Source organism: Platichthys flesus, chromosome 3, assembly GCF_949316205.1.
Source record: "Platichthys flesus chromosome 3, fPlaFle2.1, whole genome shotgun sequence".
In the NCBI taxonomy this organism is placed as follows: Eukaryota; Metazoa; Chordata; class Actinopteri; order Pleuronectiformes; family Pleuronectidae; genus Platichthys; species Platichthys flesus.
In genome coordinates, this window is record NC_084947.1 from 9660746 (window position 1) to 9677530 (window position 16785).

The 16785-nt window shown below is 42.4% G+C and overlaps 1 protein-coding gene across 3 annotated transcripts in view; it reads left to right on the forward strand.

Annotated features, from left to right (window-relative positions):
* pde4d (phosphodiesterase 4D, cAMP-specific) overlaps window positions 1-16785 on the forward strand; it is an 89096-nt gene that overhangs the window by 54403 nt on the left and 17908 nt on the right. For 2 of the 3 annotated variants that reach the window (XM_062381781.1, XM_062381782.1), the window contains exons 2-5: window positions 12387-12578; window positions 14295-14331; window positions 14424-14500; window positions 14771-14820. In XM_062381781.1, the coding sequence (XP_062237765.1) occupies window positions 12387-12578; window positions 14295-14331; window positions 14424-14500; window positions 14771-14820 (356 nt within the window). Of the gene's footprint in view, window positions 1-2989; window positions 3305-12386; window positions 12579-14294; window positions 14332-14423; window positions 14501-14770; window positions 14821-16785 lie in introns of those variants that run through there. The other variant, XM_062381783.1, reaches the window with a different exon arrangement.

Here is a 16785-nt window from a genome sequence, read left to right on the forward strand (position 1 = left end):
ACTGCACTCTCCGTCCATTAAAGCTCACACAGAAAAATGTAAAAACCTTGTTGGACCCATTTTGATACGACGTCTCTCTAATTAATTTGTATCCGCTGCGACCTCAGTCAAAACCAAGATGTGCTATCATCTGATGTGCTTCTCTGCCCACTTGTTGGCTTGATGTGTGTGTGGGGAATGAAGTTCAGTTGTGTATGCCTGTTTGAATATGAGCAAAGGTAATGGCTGTAGACATATAGATATACACAGAGCCTTGTCAATACTGCGGTCCAACCATCTGTCCTCTCTACCTGCTCCTCAGTTAAGTGCTGTTCATATCAACATTCACTAAGTAGGTCTATCTGCACCGTATACTCAACCTGCTTCATGGAAGAGCTCTTTTTTATTTATTTTTTAAAAACAAAATCAATACTTTTGTCAATGACTTTGGTCACTGACTCTCTACATGCAGCTTTTTTTTATGACCAACGCAGTACTTGTTTCAACCGCTAGATGGGAGTGTTGCCTCTGTGTTGTGCAGAATCGCATTGAATTGTTGTCCAGTGTGTTTTAAACGTGTATTTATGACATATACTGTAAACGTAATGAATTTACCTGTTAATAAATGCAGACAAAATATACATTCACCCATTCAAGTCATTATTAAATTCATTCAGTTGTGTGTTGGGTGTTTATTATACTTACTGAAAAGGTTGATATAGATATATTTGAAATGAGTTAGGGTTAGGGGTTACAAGATATTTGAATGTCCATGGACTTGCAGCTGATCTTTGTATTATATCTTCCCTTTGTGCAAATGTATGCCAAATCTAAATGCTGAACATTTGTATTATAAATATAATATTTGATATTAATAAGACACACTCATTTGTACCATATAATAGTCAGTAAGCTACAATCAAAATTGCAAATTTGGCATTAGGCTGCTAATTTTTTTATAAGATATATTATATCACTTCTTACAGATTATTTTTTTATCGGATACATATAGTGAATTGTATGCTGAATATTACTGGGGCTTTCTACAGTTTTTTACATAATGTTTCATACATTTATTTCCTGCAAATTGAATCCCTGAACCAATCAGGTTGTCTATTTTCTGTGTCTTATACCTCTGTGTCCTGAAAACGTCAGTATAGTGTAACTGAATGCGGATATACCTTTTTATGTGAATAGATGTAAACATGAACCAGTACTGTGGCTGCCTCACTGCAGCCTCAGTTAGTTGTAAGCTTTGAGCTTTGTTTATTACAGAAATCACTGCTGATTGCTTCTATGTTAACACTTCAACCAGAATGTGTTCAGTTCCTTAAATACCAAACTTAACACAGGGACATAGGGTTTAGATTGTTAATTCTTGGCGTAATGTTGTCTGTTGTGTTTTCATATGTGACGGGATGTGGTTTCGAGTAGAGGAAACACTTCCCTCAGTTGTTCTTCATCTGTCTTCTTGGGTTTTTCTTTCCTGGACCCTGTGGAATGTGCAGACTGGTAATAGGATTAGTTTCACCACTTTGACCGAGGTGTTACCCTCAGAGAAGTAGATGTGTCTACTTACCTTAGCCTAACTCACATTGATCACCTGACACACAGACGTGTTTTCTAGCTGTTTCTGGGCCCGGGCCTGGATTGTTCTGACGGACGCAGCAGGACTTCATCAAACCAGTAGAAAAAGCTATAGAGTGCTTTAACTTGACTTGCTTTCTTGTGCGATTATGATGACATAATATGAAAACTTTTCTTCTGGGACATTTCAGTCCCTCATGGGGCCTCCTAGTGGCCACAGGTGTCCCATGCATGATAAACGTAATATCAGTCTAAAGGTCCAACGAGCAATTTATCCTCCTTGTGAGAACTCGAGACGGATGCGTCTTCTCTGCTGCTGCTTTCTGTTTCTTTCACCTTTGCTGAACTAAATAGCTTTTTGTAATTTTCATCTACAGCCAGTTGAATTATTGATGTCACTGCTTTCAAGGTGAAAAGGCTGCAGTAATGTGGATGCTGATGCTGTTTCTGTTTGTCGCTGTTGGAAGTTTATTTCTTCTTGAAGCTACAACAGGGGATCAAGCTAATAGATCTGAGGTACAGATCAATAAGGTTTAACATCCTCCTTAAATTCAATCAAGCCGCACCAAAATGTACACACTCATAGAAATCATTTCCATAAATATGCCGGATTTTTGGTAAATTGATAAAAATGTTTCCCTGAATTGAATCCACACCAAAATTTGACACGTCCTTCCACTAAGTTTTGTGGTAATCTAGTTGTTGTGTTAAACCACAACCTTTTTGAATGCAATCAAAAATAAACCCTTGTTGCTTCACACTTCAGAAACCTGATTCACTTACTCACTTTTAACAATACCACTTCCATCTCTACATTCTTACCGCTTATTTACTGTAGTTCTAACTCTTGAAAGAAATCGGCACAAAAGCTTTTCAGTAAACTGTTTTCTCAGTTTATTGCTGCTGAACCTCATCCATCACTGTCTTTGCACACTCTCCAGATCAGCTGCTTGCTTTAGCTGTTGTGCTTGGGTTACTGTGGCAGCCGAGTAATTGACACCATCAACTTTTGTTAGGATCGCTTGGTGATACAAGTCCCACCCTTTTCAAGTCTTTACTACAACCAAAACAAACCCTCCCACTCCAGACTTATCTAAGCTGCAGCCTGGGGAAACAACGAGACACAGAGAGGATACGAGAGTCGTGTAGCACAGAGAGAGAGGGACGCAGTTGTAAAAAAAAGAAGAAGAAAGGGAGCAAAAAGAGAGAGAGGGAGGGAGGGAGGGAGGGAGGGGAAGGTATGCAGAAGAAAGACGAGATCCTATTTCCGGCAGTCAGGAAGAAATATAGAGGTGAGAAGGAGTAACAGAGTGAGTGCAGGGCTGTATGAGGAAAGAGGAAGATAACACATACAGAGAGAGAGAGAGAGAGAGAGAGAGAGAGAGAGAGAGAGAGAGAGAGAGAGAGAGAGAGAGGTTAAGAACCTCCTACTGTCAAGCGAGGGGGGGGAGCAGCAGTGAGGAGAACTGTCAGACGCACAGTTTGATCTGACTAAACTCAGGTTTGCTCTGGAGCAGCTCCACCGGGCTGAGGGGAGGAAGCTGCCACTGGATCACCACAGCAGAGAGGGCTCCAGGTGGCGTAGAGGGTGTGTGCGGGGACTTTATGTGTGCGAGTGCATGCCTGCAGTCTGCACATGCAGTGTGTGTGGATGAGGACAGACAAGCCAGACCATGAGTATCATTCTAAAGCCACGGTCGCGCTCCACCAGCTCATTGAAGAACACGGAGGGAATATGGTAAATAGACGGGGAAACTCTGCCCTGTTGGCAACATGTGCATGTAAATCCTGTTGTGTTTGCATGCGTGTGTCTGTGTGTGTGTTGTTCTATTGTTCTCCATCTGCCTGCTTGTTGCTTTCTTCTCCTCATACTCACCAGCTTCATCCCAACTTCAGCCCAAGCCCTTTTCAATTCTGTCCCTCTTCGCCTGTGCATCTTCCTGTTGTCCCTCTTCTTCTCCAATCAAAACCTCTTCCTTTATTTGGTGCTTAACAAACATTGTGCCGCCTGTAGATATGTTTAGTTTGTGTTTTCTGAGTCAGTATTTCTGTGCAAAGCATGTTCTGAGGTCAGGAGAATAGATTAACACCGTCCTTCACTTCTGTAACGACATGACATGTTTGAACCCTAGTTGTGCTTTCGTGATAACTCTTGGTCTTTTCAGGTAGTCAAATAGTTTGAAACACAAGGTTGTCAAACATCTCTTGGGGAATGTTTAGTTTGTTGCTCCGCACGTTCTCGTATCTGCACATGGAAGCTCCAGATCGGTGCAGGAAACCAGGGTGCACTGCCAGGGGCACAGCTCGCCCTGGCCTCCCCTCGTGTCTCAGCTTGCCCTCGCCTGTCATCACTCATAAAACTTCCTTGTAGCTTCAACATTCAAAGCTAATATTCACACGTCTTCTTTCGTGGCCCTCTCTCTTTCGTGAGCTGCAAATGGCTCGGAACAACCCTGGACAGAAACACGGTGTCCGTGAGGTGGTGGTGGGGAGACAGACGGGCAGCGTGTGCTTGAACCCTACCAGACCTCCCTGTAGGGCCGGCCCTGTTCTCATGTTGTCAGTGTGTTAATCTGCTCTGCGACGTCCCCAGCAGGAAGTGACGCTGGTGCGAAATGAAGACGTATTAATTAGGTCTCCGAGGGTCCTGGTTTCTCTGACGACAGACAATTCGTGGTGTGGTTTGATGGTGTGAAAATCCGTAAACCATCGACTGCAGAATGTGGCTTTCTTCCCTTTGTGTTAAAGAGCTGAGAATCGCACAGCATTAGGTTTGTGTGAGGCATCTTTTTTGAATGGCTCCCAAAAGCCAGCGCTCAGCTGGACAAAGCAAACCGCCTCCTCCATCTGTCCTGCCCTCCTCTCTGTTGGTATTTACTGTTTTATCGAGGGTTCTCTCACTACTTCTCATCACCGCTTTGTCTTTCATGATTGTCGAGAGTTTTACGTAAAAATGTGTGACAGTTGATGTCCTTTAAAAGGGCCTGTTGACGCAGCTGTTTGTGTTGGGGTGGGTGTGTTTGTGCAGTGTGTGCATATGTAATGCAGGAGTGTTATCTCCCTCCCTTGATGAGCTAATTCTCATCCAAATAAGTACACTAAACACACAAGTTAATCTCTGTGTGTGCGCGCACGTGTGTATTAGTTTTTGCGTTGTTTGTGTGCTAATGCATATTAGAGTGCACGGCTGGCCCCGGAGTTTGTCTATAAGGCGGGGACGTGGTGGGCGGGTGTGTGACGTGTTCCCGAGGCCGTTCAAACTCAAACAGACCCCTCTCCACCCGATTGTGTAAATGTAGTGTCTGCGAAACGGAGACTGTAAAGCGTCCATCAGAATGTTCGCTACGTAAATATGGCTCGACTTTAGAGAAGATGGGGAATCGGAATGTTTAGCGAAATCCTGTTTCCTCCACACCTATTGAGGTTGCACTCGAGGACGTATCTCCACAGCAAGCACTGTGTCCGCGTGGGAGAACTCGTCCTCACTTCAAACCCGAGTGACGTGAACGTGCGCTGGGATAAAGCGTGGAGAAGTGAGGAATGTGTGACTTTGAACTCGAGTGGATGCATCTGGCCTTTGTCGCTCCTCAGCTGGCTCTGTGAGACAGGCACTAAATCTTGAAGGTTACACTTTAATCTGGCCTCTCATAGGGCTCCAGCGCAGTTATCCAACATTTTTACCAGATGAGACCTTTTAAGTAATGCAGACCTAAGAAGATGAATAAGACTAAATATAGCCTCATGGTTAAGTGGACCTGTATGGATATGTGGGAACAGAGCAGGGTCACTTTGCTTTGCTTTGGAACCACGGGATCCGAGAGGTGACGCCGCATCGCCATGGTGACCTCGTTTTCGACTTGTCTCACGACTGACTGAGTTTTCTGAATGGTCCAGTGACAACACGGACAAAGAGCTGTGTAAAGGCTGAAGTGAGCCTTTACACAGATCCACTTTGCTCATACCTCGCAGGGCAAGAAAAACCAGAAGGAGAGAAAAAGCTAGCAAAAGAGGGAATCATTTGTTAAGAGGGAGGAATATGTGTACTTTCCTCTCTTTTACGTCCTGTATGTTAATTATTAGCTGCACTCTGAAACAGTTACATCTTAAAAATTGTCTGTCCCGTGTGGAATTAGATCCCTTTTTCGATTATTCTGCCATGGATCGATTCTCTTGCCATTGGCTGCCTGGTGGGGGTCAGTTTTCACTTGTGTGTGTTTGGTTGCTTCTGCTCATGTGTGAACATGTGACTGTGAAGGGGTGTATGTGAGTATACGAGCCAGTTAGAGGGAGTGCTTCAGTTATCAGCGAGTGGTCAGTCACTTATCTGCTCGGCCATAACTGTCCTGTGGCTGCTGGCCTCTGCTGGTGTTTGTTTCTCGTTTTGACGGACATTTGGACATTATTTTGCCCTGCTGACTTGTCATATGCTCAGGGCAGTGGTGATAATTTGAAGTTCATGAACCTGAAGGATTTATTTATGTGATTATTAAAGAGAGTTTTAGACCATGGAATTGCTTCTTTACATACATTACAGTTCCTTATTTGTGAAATATTTCTTTACCCCTTTAACTAAGCTACACAACAGTGTATCAAGGCATCAAGGCTTGACATTTGTAGCCCTTTCATTTAATTTGAAGTCTGTAATACACTAATATGATGCAGAGATTTTAATTTATTAAAACCTCTGCTAATATGGTATCATAGTTCCAGTGTTGTAACCAAAACAAATTATTTTTAGTCCATCAGTTCAAGGAATGTAAGCATGAAGGAGTAAATAATCAATCATGAGAGACCAACTTTTCATCTACGTTTTACATAAACCTCGAGACATATAAGTGTTTAAAGCAGAAATATTTATTCTATTAACTTCACTAAATCGACCTAGTTGCTATGCTTTGAATGTGTCATCTGCTCCGACGTGTGTGTGTGTGCGTGTGTGTGTGTGTGTGTGTGTGTGTGTGTGTGTGTGTACATGCGTCACCTTTGGTCTCTTTCTTTTCTTAAATCACGAGTTGCTGGGTTGCATTTGGAACGTGGTCAAGGTTACTACATATATGTTCAGGATCACGTACCGACGTGCCTGCACACACGCACACACACGTACACACACACACAAACTGCTCAGACATGCCTCTTCTTGTCCTTCCTCTAACTGTTCCCCTCTGTGTCCTAGCAGCCTTCCAAAATAAATCTAGTGTCGTCTTCCCTCTGTCTGCTCCAGCTCACAGCTCTGATACGATCCACACTTCTGTTTGGACAAAGTGCTCCTCGTAGCTTTTTCCAAATCTTTCCTCAGGTTGATCCCAGTTTTACTTCAAGGTGAAGAAGAAATGTTTAGCGACACTCTGCACCTCCTCGGAAACAGACTCAAACATGACGTACTGTGGTGGCACTGATGGACATTTTCTGGCACAGCAGCTCTGAATGAGCGCTGGAAAACGGAGACTCACTATTCGTCCCTCAGCTGATTATTTATCAAAGACGCTTGTGCCGTGACCTCCTTCTCCAGAACGTCTCCTAACATCTCTGTCACGTCAACTCCTCCAGTGGGTATTACTGCTCGAGTGACCCAGGGATGCAAATGAATGAGTCATTGATCTATGTCATCTAGGTTGTGTGAGCGGATATATTCGCCTGTTTGTGCGACTGTGCGTGAGCCAGACAGATGGAGAAGAAGTGAGTAGATGGAGAAAGATGTGATGGGGGGGAAAGAGAGAGAGAGAAAGAGAGAGAGAGAGAAAGAGAGAGCGAGTTCGAGTTGTGCAATTTCCATAGGCACATACTGTATGTGACCCTGAAGATCCTACAGTTTAAAGTCACTTCTCATCAGTTTTGAATAACACAACACTGCTGTGTTACACTGGATCTGAAAGGGTTTCTGCCAACGAACCATCCCCTTTATTTTCCAGCTGCTCAAACTCCAAGATGAAACCCTACTCTTGTGGGAAACTCTGTCCGTGTAGGTCATCCTCTCTGTTCACGCATTCTATTGTAGTTAAAAAAAACGTGACTCTGTCGGCTTATTTTCAGTTAACCTGTCTAGTGTTCATTTCCCACAGAGCCAGCTTTGATTACAGCAAAGTTATTTATCAGCTCTTCAAGTCCTCTAGCATAATGGTCTGCAAAGTGTACAGCGGTAATACACTCACTGCATAGAATATTCAAGTTGAATATATTGGTTTAACACTAAAAGCAGGAAGCTTACAGGCCAAACTTACAAGTACAGAAGTTTATAAATCGAAATTTATTTGGATCATGACCAAACTTACAAACATAGCAGGATCTATTCTCATTAGTTCAACTGAATTAAACATGGTTATGATTACCCCCTGAAGTATTTAATGTTATAAACATAAATAGATTGTATACCTCCGTTGAGGCTCATGCTCTATCTTGCCATCTTTGAGGAATCTGGGAATATTTTGGGGATTCTGGATCTGCTCCAAAATGTACATGAGTCATGTTCCATCCTTCCACCTAATTTCACGGGAATCATTGGAATAGTTATTGCGTAAATCCGCTGAGTCTGACAGACAAACATACTACTTGGCTGAGGTAATAATTGCAGTTTATGGATGTAAGTGAAGTAAAATGCTATTTGTTTCTAGTTTTTTCAAGAATTACGTCAAAATTGATGCAGAAAATAATCTGAAAAAAGTAATTTGGCAGCTGGAGTTGGTTTAAAAACTTGAAAATTTTAAATTTGTATTTCAATTCCATTATATTTGGTACTCCAGATTCATTTGACCATATTTATAGATATTATGTCCAAGTGTAAACTCCACTTTGTTGCTCTAGTATGAAAAAATATGGAGACAGGGTTGTGAAACTAGCGATAGTTGGTGTGAATCATTCTGATGACGAAGAAGACATATAGAGGACAAGTGTCCCAACTGTCAGCAGATGGGATATCTGGAGCCACCTGGCAGAGCTCTCTGTCATCTGCCCAGTGTTTGCACATCAAATATTTCCTTCCTTTGCCATCGTTATATCTCGGTTCAGGATCATTCCCTTTTTGGGTAAACTGTGTATTGGGTAAACTGTTCCTCATTATCTCGGCCTTTAAAGGGATAGTTCACCCAGAAATGAAAGTTCACTCACGATCTACTCACCACTATGATGGAGGGTTGGGTGAAGTGTTTGAGTCCACAAAACACTTTTTGAGATTCAGGGGTAAACAGTGTAGCAGCTGAATCCAATACATTGGAAGACATTATTGACCTATCTCGAGACGCAATAAAACAAAAGAAAAAACATTACAGCCCTCCACACTGCTTGTGCACTTAGCCTACCCCTCCAATGGCATAGGAGTGAATAAATAATGAGTGAATTTGTATTTCTGGGTGAACCATCCCTTCATGTGATCATGGGGTGTACCTCCCATTCCCAACCATAAATCCTCTTGTGAGTTATACTCGTTGTTTTTGTTGACTCTCACCACACACAGCCATCGGGGTGTAGAGATTTCCCCCCTTTTTGTCCTCCCGCTGTGATGTCATCGCTGGTGCAATATGCTAGTGGCAACGATTGTTTGTGTCTTTCCCAAAAAGGGTGTGTCGCAAATGCACAGACACTGTGAGGGGATTTATGTGTCCGAGGTTCTTCAGAGATTCAGTGTCAGTCGTGGATCACTTGTTACACATATGCTCGGTTTAATTATTCTGAACTTTCACTTTCTCTCTCCATATCTGTCTGTTCGCTAACACGATGCACACGTCCAGAAAAACACACTCATCCCACGTTACTGAAGTAGAACCGATTAACCTACGCCTGGAACGTCAACTTATACAGGATTTGTGTTATTTCCGTCTTTCACACCTGCAGTCACTATAAGAGATGGGTATGGATTGGTGGTTGTTAATGAGTGTGTGTCCATGTGTGTGACGGTGAAACTGGTTTAGAGTGACATGTTTTTGATCTTGTGCTAAATATAGAGAGGACTCGGGGGGACAGAGATTGTCGTGATGTGTGTCAGAGAGAGCTGGGTGATATGACGTCAGAGCAATACCTCGATTGCGAATAATGAAAGGATTATTTTAACTCAACGTTGGTCAACAAGGGATTCTGCTCCTCTGCTCTTTTCTAATCGCTCACATGTAGAATTGATCTTTATAAAAACCTGCTGAATAAAAAATGATGTTCATGGATAAACAGGACTTCGCTTCTTGTGATACAATGAAGTTTAAGCGTGCCTGTGTGTGTGTGTGTGTGTGTGTGTGTGTGGTTGTCTCTGTCGCTCTAATTTCTTTACTTATTATTCAATGAGGTCGGATCGTTTCCATCGCGCCACGTTTTGTCTTGTGTTGCGTGTTAACTGCTTGCGCACAAAATGTTGGACTTTTTTTCAAATTGTTTAAATACCTCATGAACTCTCGAGCAAACCAAACGATCACAAAGTATACTTCAGTACTGTATGAGTCCTAATGACCGAATGATGGGGAAAGTATTATCCGAATGAATTGACAGGAGCAAGATGAAGTCGGTTAGAGGTTATAGATGGAGTAAAGTCGCCTCTGATCTCTTTCTGTGTGTGTTTGTAAGAGCTAGTCAGAGAGAAGGATGAAGACAATACGATTGCCCTTTCCTCAGTCATCAGGCAGACGGCCAAACTATCCCGTTCCACAACTGAAGCTCACACTGCCTCACTTGGGTCCTGCTACTCCGAGATCACAGAGAGAGATAGAACAATTATTTGGAAAATATGTCTGGCATGTCCTGTGTTTATCATTGTAGCTGTGTGAGAAGCTCAGGGCAAACCTTTTGTTTGTGATGTGAGGAGAAGAAACCGCACTATAGAGTAGAGTTAGGAGTAAGAAGTTGTTTTTCTTTACTGGAATGTTTATGCTGTAGTTAACTCGGGGTTAACAGTTTTAGTATTTTTATAGAAACATACTATGCAAATATTCAGGTTCATAATCTTAATTTGCTTTGAATGCTCTTATCTTGAGAAAAAAAACATAACTTTTGTCAGACCATCCATTGCTGCAGGCCCTCTTTTCAGCCTCTGTCTGAAACCCTTGGTTATCGCCTGTCCCTTTAAGGACCCCCTCCCTATAAAGCCCAGTCTGCTTTAATTGGCCTCTCTGTTGTGATTGGTCAAGAGCTTCCAGCTTCACTCTACTTTGCTTTGTGAAGGGGTGTATCAGACTAGCAGGATGGATACAGGATGGAAGACCTTAGACCTTAGATCCCAAAACTTGGTCGAAACCAAAACCGAAACTAGATCGAAACTAGACTGCGTTGAATGGACATCATTGATACACTGACTCACACAGATGGATGGGATGATGAGTGTAGTAATGACAGATCCCATCCATAATACATGCTCGTAGCTCGGGGTGTGTAAAGCTGAACCGAGGACTGTGTCAGCGATATGGCCATGGGGACGGAAAACTCTGACTCTGACTTCTTCTCCTCTCACATAACATTCATGTTCAAAAACAATCTCGTATTTTCACACAAATTTCAACTTGTAAAACACATTTTAAATTGAAATAACTTGCACCTGTCTGTGTCTGAGAATGTGAAATACCGTGAAGAAAAACATACAAACTCAAGATGGAGCAAAGCATAGGAACAGAAAGCAATTTGAGTCATTTCTTATTGTGTAATGACTGTGTTTAATTGGATTTTTTAGTTTGGCAGTGTCTTCTTCACATGTTCACCTACGCTGTCCGGCTGCCTCTCCTTTTTCATTCTCATTAACATACAGACACTGAGCAGGGTGTCATAGATAACACTATTAAATGTGTGGCTATAGTCCGGATGATGACGGCAAAGGGGACGTCATCCCCGTGAGTAGTACGTGTCACGCTGAAGGGAATACCCCTGACCTTAGCATCCTCCACCAGACGGGATTACAGGATTGCTCTAGAGCTCTAGCAATGAGGCAGATATCCCTGGAGACGGGCATTAGTCATCACCTGAGTGAACCATCACCTAGGAGACTAAGTAGCTCACCCTGACATCCCAGTGGGAAATGGTGTCAGTGGTGTAGGGACAAGTTTCAGCCGTGACTCAGGGGCGTTGACCCAGCAGAGGTATTCCCTGTGGATCCTGTGCGCCGCTTTGACATCAACGTACAGCCCAACGTCTACATCAATAAATTTGAAATATTCCTGCATTCGCTCTGATTGCTAATGTTGTGCCAAGTAATACACCGCCACTCATAATCCTCCAATAATCAGCCAGATAATGAGCGAGTGGCTGATTTATAATCTGAATGCATCGAGCTTATGAGCAGGTTTACGTCAGCTGAGCAGTGCCTGGAGCCAAGTATTGGGCTCACAAGCTGTGTACGTCATTCACAACATAGCCGTGCTGTGAATTTCACTGCTCGTGAGCATGGAGCAAAATCACAGCAACATATAGCAATATAAGATGAAGCCTGTGCTGCGGCAGCATCAAGACCTTTGATATGTGATTAATGTTTGCATACAACCTGTGATTCACTTTGGCATGAACGATTGAGTTACACCACATCACAGTGCGATCTATTGCAGACCTCACCAAGTTAAAGATGTTGAAGCATTAATTCATGCATGGGGTGCACTGAGACATGTTAAAAGTGAATCTGGAGAGGTTGCATCTTTAAAGTACCCTGGGGAAACTTGTCACTTGAAATCAAGGCTCAGTAAACATGGCAGCTGTATCCTTCCCGTTTTATTTTTATTGTTAAAAAAAAAGCAGACATGCTTTATCATATTTTCCGACCCTTTTAGCATCAGGTTGTTCAAATCATCATGATCACAAATGTTACTAATGTTTTAATTCTATTTTCAACTGCGAACCTCTCTCTTTCTCTTTCTCCGCATGTGCAGCTTCGATGTGGACAATGGCACGTCATCAGGTCGCAGCCCCCTGGACCCGATGGCCAGCCCGGGCTCTGGCCTCATCCTGCAGGCCAACTTTGTCCACAGCCAACGGAGAGAGTCATTCCTCTACCGCTCCGACAGTGACTATGACCTCTCGCCGAAGTCTATGTCCCGAAACTCCTCCATTGCCAGTGACATGTGAGTGCACCACATTTGTTGCTTCCACCTGAATGTTCATAGAATGCACACAGACACATCCCTGTGGCGCCGAATGTGGACTCTGCTGTTTTTCTGCCTCTCTGGGGCCCTGTGTCATAGCTGGATGTTTATCACACCCGCTCTTGAAGCTGCTACGCTGATTGCCTTGGCCCTGGTGGGAAGTGTGCATGACCAACAGCTGATTGTGTAGTGTCAGAGCTATTCTTAGCCACATCCAGGATCACAAATGAGGAGGGTCAGTGACAAAGTATGAACTAGCATAGGTCATGTGTCTGTGATATTTTTCCAATTTGCTGCTTACGTCAGTATCACTCATCAGGGAAATTAAGTATTTCTGCGCTGCCTTTAATTTGTGTAAATTCAGATTTCAAATGTGAACATAGCAGGCATCTTCTGGGTCAGTGTATAGGATGGTTGCCCATCCAGTGTAGGCTCTCCAGTTACCTCCACTGTATCCTGAGTGCTACAGGAAATAAAATATTGACTGAAATCCTGGCATTTCGATCCAGCGTGCTGCAGGAAGACAAGACAAATAGACAAAAGGCTGAAAAATAACGTCCTGCAGTAACCTTAGACTTCCTGCTCACTGCTCCTGCTTTTTGCCCTGTAGTAATAAACCAGTGACCCTTTATTGACCTAGACTCACGATCCAGTTACCGTGTTAGAAACCATTACTGCAAGTTTTCATCTTTTTGTTCCAGCTCAATTTTATACAAAGTAAACCTGAGATATGTCGTAACAGCTCTCTTTATGACGTTCTTGATAACTAATTCAGGGCTTGTTCTAATCCAGCCTGTTAGGAATGGGCTGTGTGCTTGACCTGCAGTGACCCTTGTAGCAGCTTTCTTTCTGAAAATGTAAAAGTGTTAATTGATTAGTGAAGATCAGTCCCTGCCACCGCCGCCCCTACGTATCCAAATCGCATCAAATTCATTGCTGCACATCCATGGGCCTTTAACAAAACACATATGAAGCCCATAAGATCAATGGTTCTTGAGATATGTGTTCCACAGACAGACGGCCAGTGATCTGGAATTAGTATACACCTTCAAAATCAACATTGATATTACATGAATGCATTTAAAAAAAAGAGGAAAACAAGAATGTACATGTGTGTGCCCCAAAAAGTTGGATTTAGATAAAATATGAGCAGCCATTACTGAACACGCGGTCTGATCTGTCTTGTGGTCCCTCTCAATTATACAGTATAGACTTTACTCTGAACATGCTCTGTTTGTCTTGTGACAGGACACACGCCAAGCCTGTCGTGCCACATGTCAGGGGGTGTGTGCATTACGTGGCTGTGGTCTTGTACAACGTAACCGGAGACTGGGTGACACTCACACACTCCTGTCACCTGAGTTAATGTCCACAGTGTTTGCAGTCATAACATCTCGGCAGGAAACTGACTCAAAGCTCACTCTTAAAACCCCTGAAGCCTCAACACAACTATGTTACTTGCACATAAACATATCCAACATTAATTTTGGAGAGGGCGTGAAACTATTCCACCTCGTGACGTTTGGCTTCGGCTATTACCGGATGTTTTGAGTAAACAAGTCACTGCCCGTCTCCCCCCCCCCCCCTCTCCCTCTTTCACCTTTGAAGAAGATGAGCAAACTCCTATGTTGTTGAATGTCAGCATCACATTAACCTGCAACTTATATTAAAGCCGCTCTCTTTCTTATCTTTCAGTCATGGTGACGATATGATTGTAACACCATTTGCACAGGTGAGCTCTTGCCCCAGTTCTGTCTTCCGTGTTTTATATTGTCATCGATGACTGGACTCTTTGTGATTCTGTCCTCATTGTGATCCCTGCAGGTCCTTGCCAGTTTAAGAACCGTACGGAACAACTTTGGTGCACTAACAAATCTACAAATAGACAGAGCATCCAACAAGTAAGTTTTCCCCTTCATGCCTGAGGTGTTCTCCTGAATGAGAGCCAGGGAGTTCAGGTCATTCACATAATACTCAGAGTTTGGCTATGCTCGCCCCCTGCTGTTCATATTGAGTACTACAACAACAGTAGTTATGTAGAGGCCTGGGGCTCCTTATGGTGCCTCCTCACTGCTTGAGTTTAAAACCAAATATTTGAGGGTAAAGTATTGATTGTTTTGTTTTACTTAAAGAAAATGTCTCACTGTGTGCTTTTGTTTCAATCATCTCAGGAGATCACCCATGTGTAACCAACCCCCCATCACCAAGACCACCTTCACAGGTATGTGAACAGCCAGAGTGGAACAATGACGTGCGTCCTCAATGTGTGTGTTTGTGTGTGTGGGTCTATGTCCACATTTTAAGACATATCTCAGAATAAAGACTTGTTAAGTGGGGGTTACTGCTCCAGGTGGTTTTACCGAATTTGCTGCGTCCCCAATTCAGAAAGAGTTGATGCTTGGTATAGGGGTTAAGGTTACGTTAGCTGTAGGGAAATAGTGGTTAGAGTTATAGGTGGTAGGGTGAGTCTTCAGGACATGAATGACAGGAGGGGAAATGTCCCCTACAATGACCAAAGCAAACATGGGTTATGGTTATTGCATCCACACATGCTTACTTGCGTGTGTGTTAGAGATGTGATTGGGGAAAACGATCACTTTTCTCAAAGCTGATGTTAACATTATTAGTATTTTTGCATTAGAGGTCACACTGCACTTGAAATCTCCCAATAAACGTTGAATTGATGGTTCACAGTGTAATGCAGCTGTAGGAAGATATTAGCAGTTTATTATTGTTTTTTGTTGTTAAAACTAAATATCATCATGTTTTCATATTGATGTGTTACATACTGTGCAGCCAAAGCCCAAAAGATTAACATAATTTACAACATGGTCAGAATACAAACATGGTTTTGAACATATCTTACAGAACATTGGTTCAGTTGCCTGAATACTTAGCAGTAGCCCTTGTTTTACTGTTTTCTACAAAGTTTTGAGTTCCATGAACCAATATTGTCTTTGTGAGGGAGACAAGTCATCTTTCATGATGCCATGTTTGAGCACTTTAGTCATTACCATAGATTTATCAATACTTTAGTTAAGTTATCAAGCCCTATATATATATTATTTAAACTTACTTTATTGTCTCTCTACATTGCTTTGCCTCAGTAGTTCCTTACTTGACCTACTATATATATGTAGTCATACGTGACGTTGAGTCTGATGTGCTGTAAATCACCAGACAATATGTGAGGACTGCACAGTCTAGCTGAAGTTGTTCTGAGTAGGAAGTGGCACAGGCAGTCTTCAATTGATTGAAAAGAATTATCCTTGACAGTTACTTTGCTTTTTAACGGTATGAATGACTGTAACCTTGCTGATGTTTCCAGGTGACACTATATGACCTTCACCATTCATACATTATTTCAGCCTTGTTTTGTATAGGTGAATTACAACACGCATACAGACAATAAGTAGAAACATTTGCGCTTCTTCTCCATTTGAGGTAGATCTTCCAAGATATTCCTCCACAGAATCCCATTCCTGATACACAACCTGCTGATACTGTATTTGATGTGGAAGTGTGGAAATTGTGCTAAATTTAGAACATAATCATACTGGTTGCACAGCCATAACGGGTCATGTCACAAATAGGTGACAGCTGGGGGTTATTGGATTGTTTGAGAATATTGACCGTTGGTACTGCTAGGACTTACTGAGGCAAAGCCATGCAGAGAAAGACAATGAAGGAAGTTTAAACAATAGTAACTCAATACTCTTCTTTTCAACATCTAACAGCCTGTACACTCAATCCATCTGTTTTTCATACTTTTGTAATCTGGATACACATTTTAACTATGAGGCCACTTGTTACTGAACAATAATATCTCTCCATATGGAGCAGACTGAACATGCTAAAGAAGAATATTTGCCAATATTTCTTATTATATATTTTTCGAGCAACCTAACTTATTTATAAAGTATAAATTAAAGACCTAATATGTAACAAGTCGTTGAAATAATCTTAAACCTACTTAACCTTTAATCAAGTTAATGGGACATTACATTTGTGTTGCCTTTTAGTTGTGTCATTTCAGCTTTGGCAGTGGCTTTGCTTGGCTCTGTTATAGTTTCTTGGATCAACAATGTATGAGGAAGGAAAACTCGCTGCTAGCCAGTTAGCAAATGAGCCAGTCAGGTTTTTCCTTCGATTGTTTGTATCAATCACTCGTAATGGATCAGAGTTA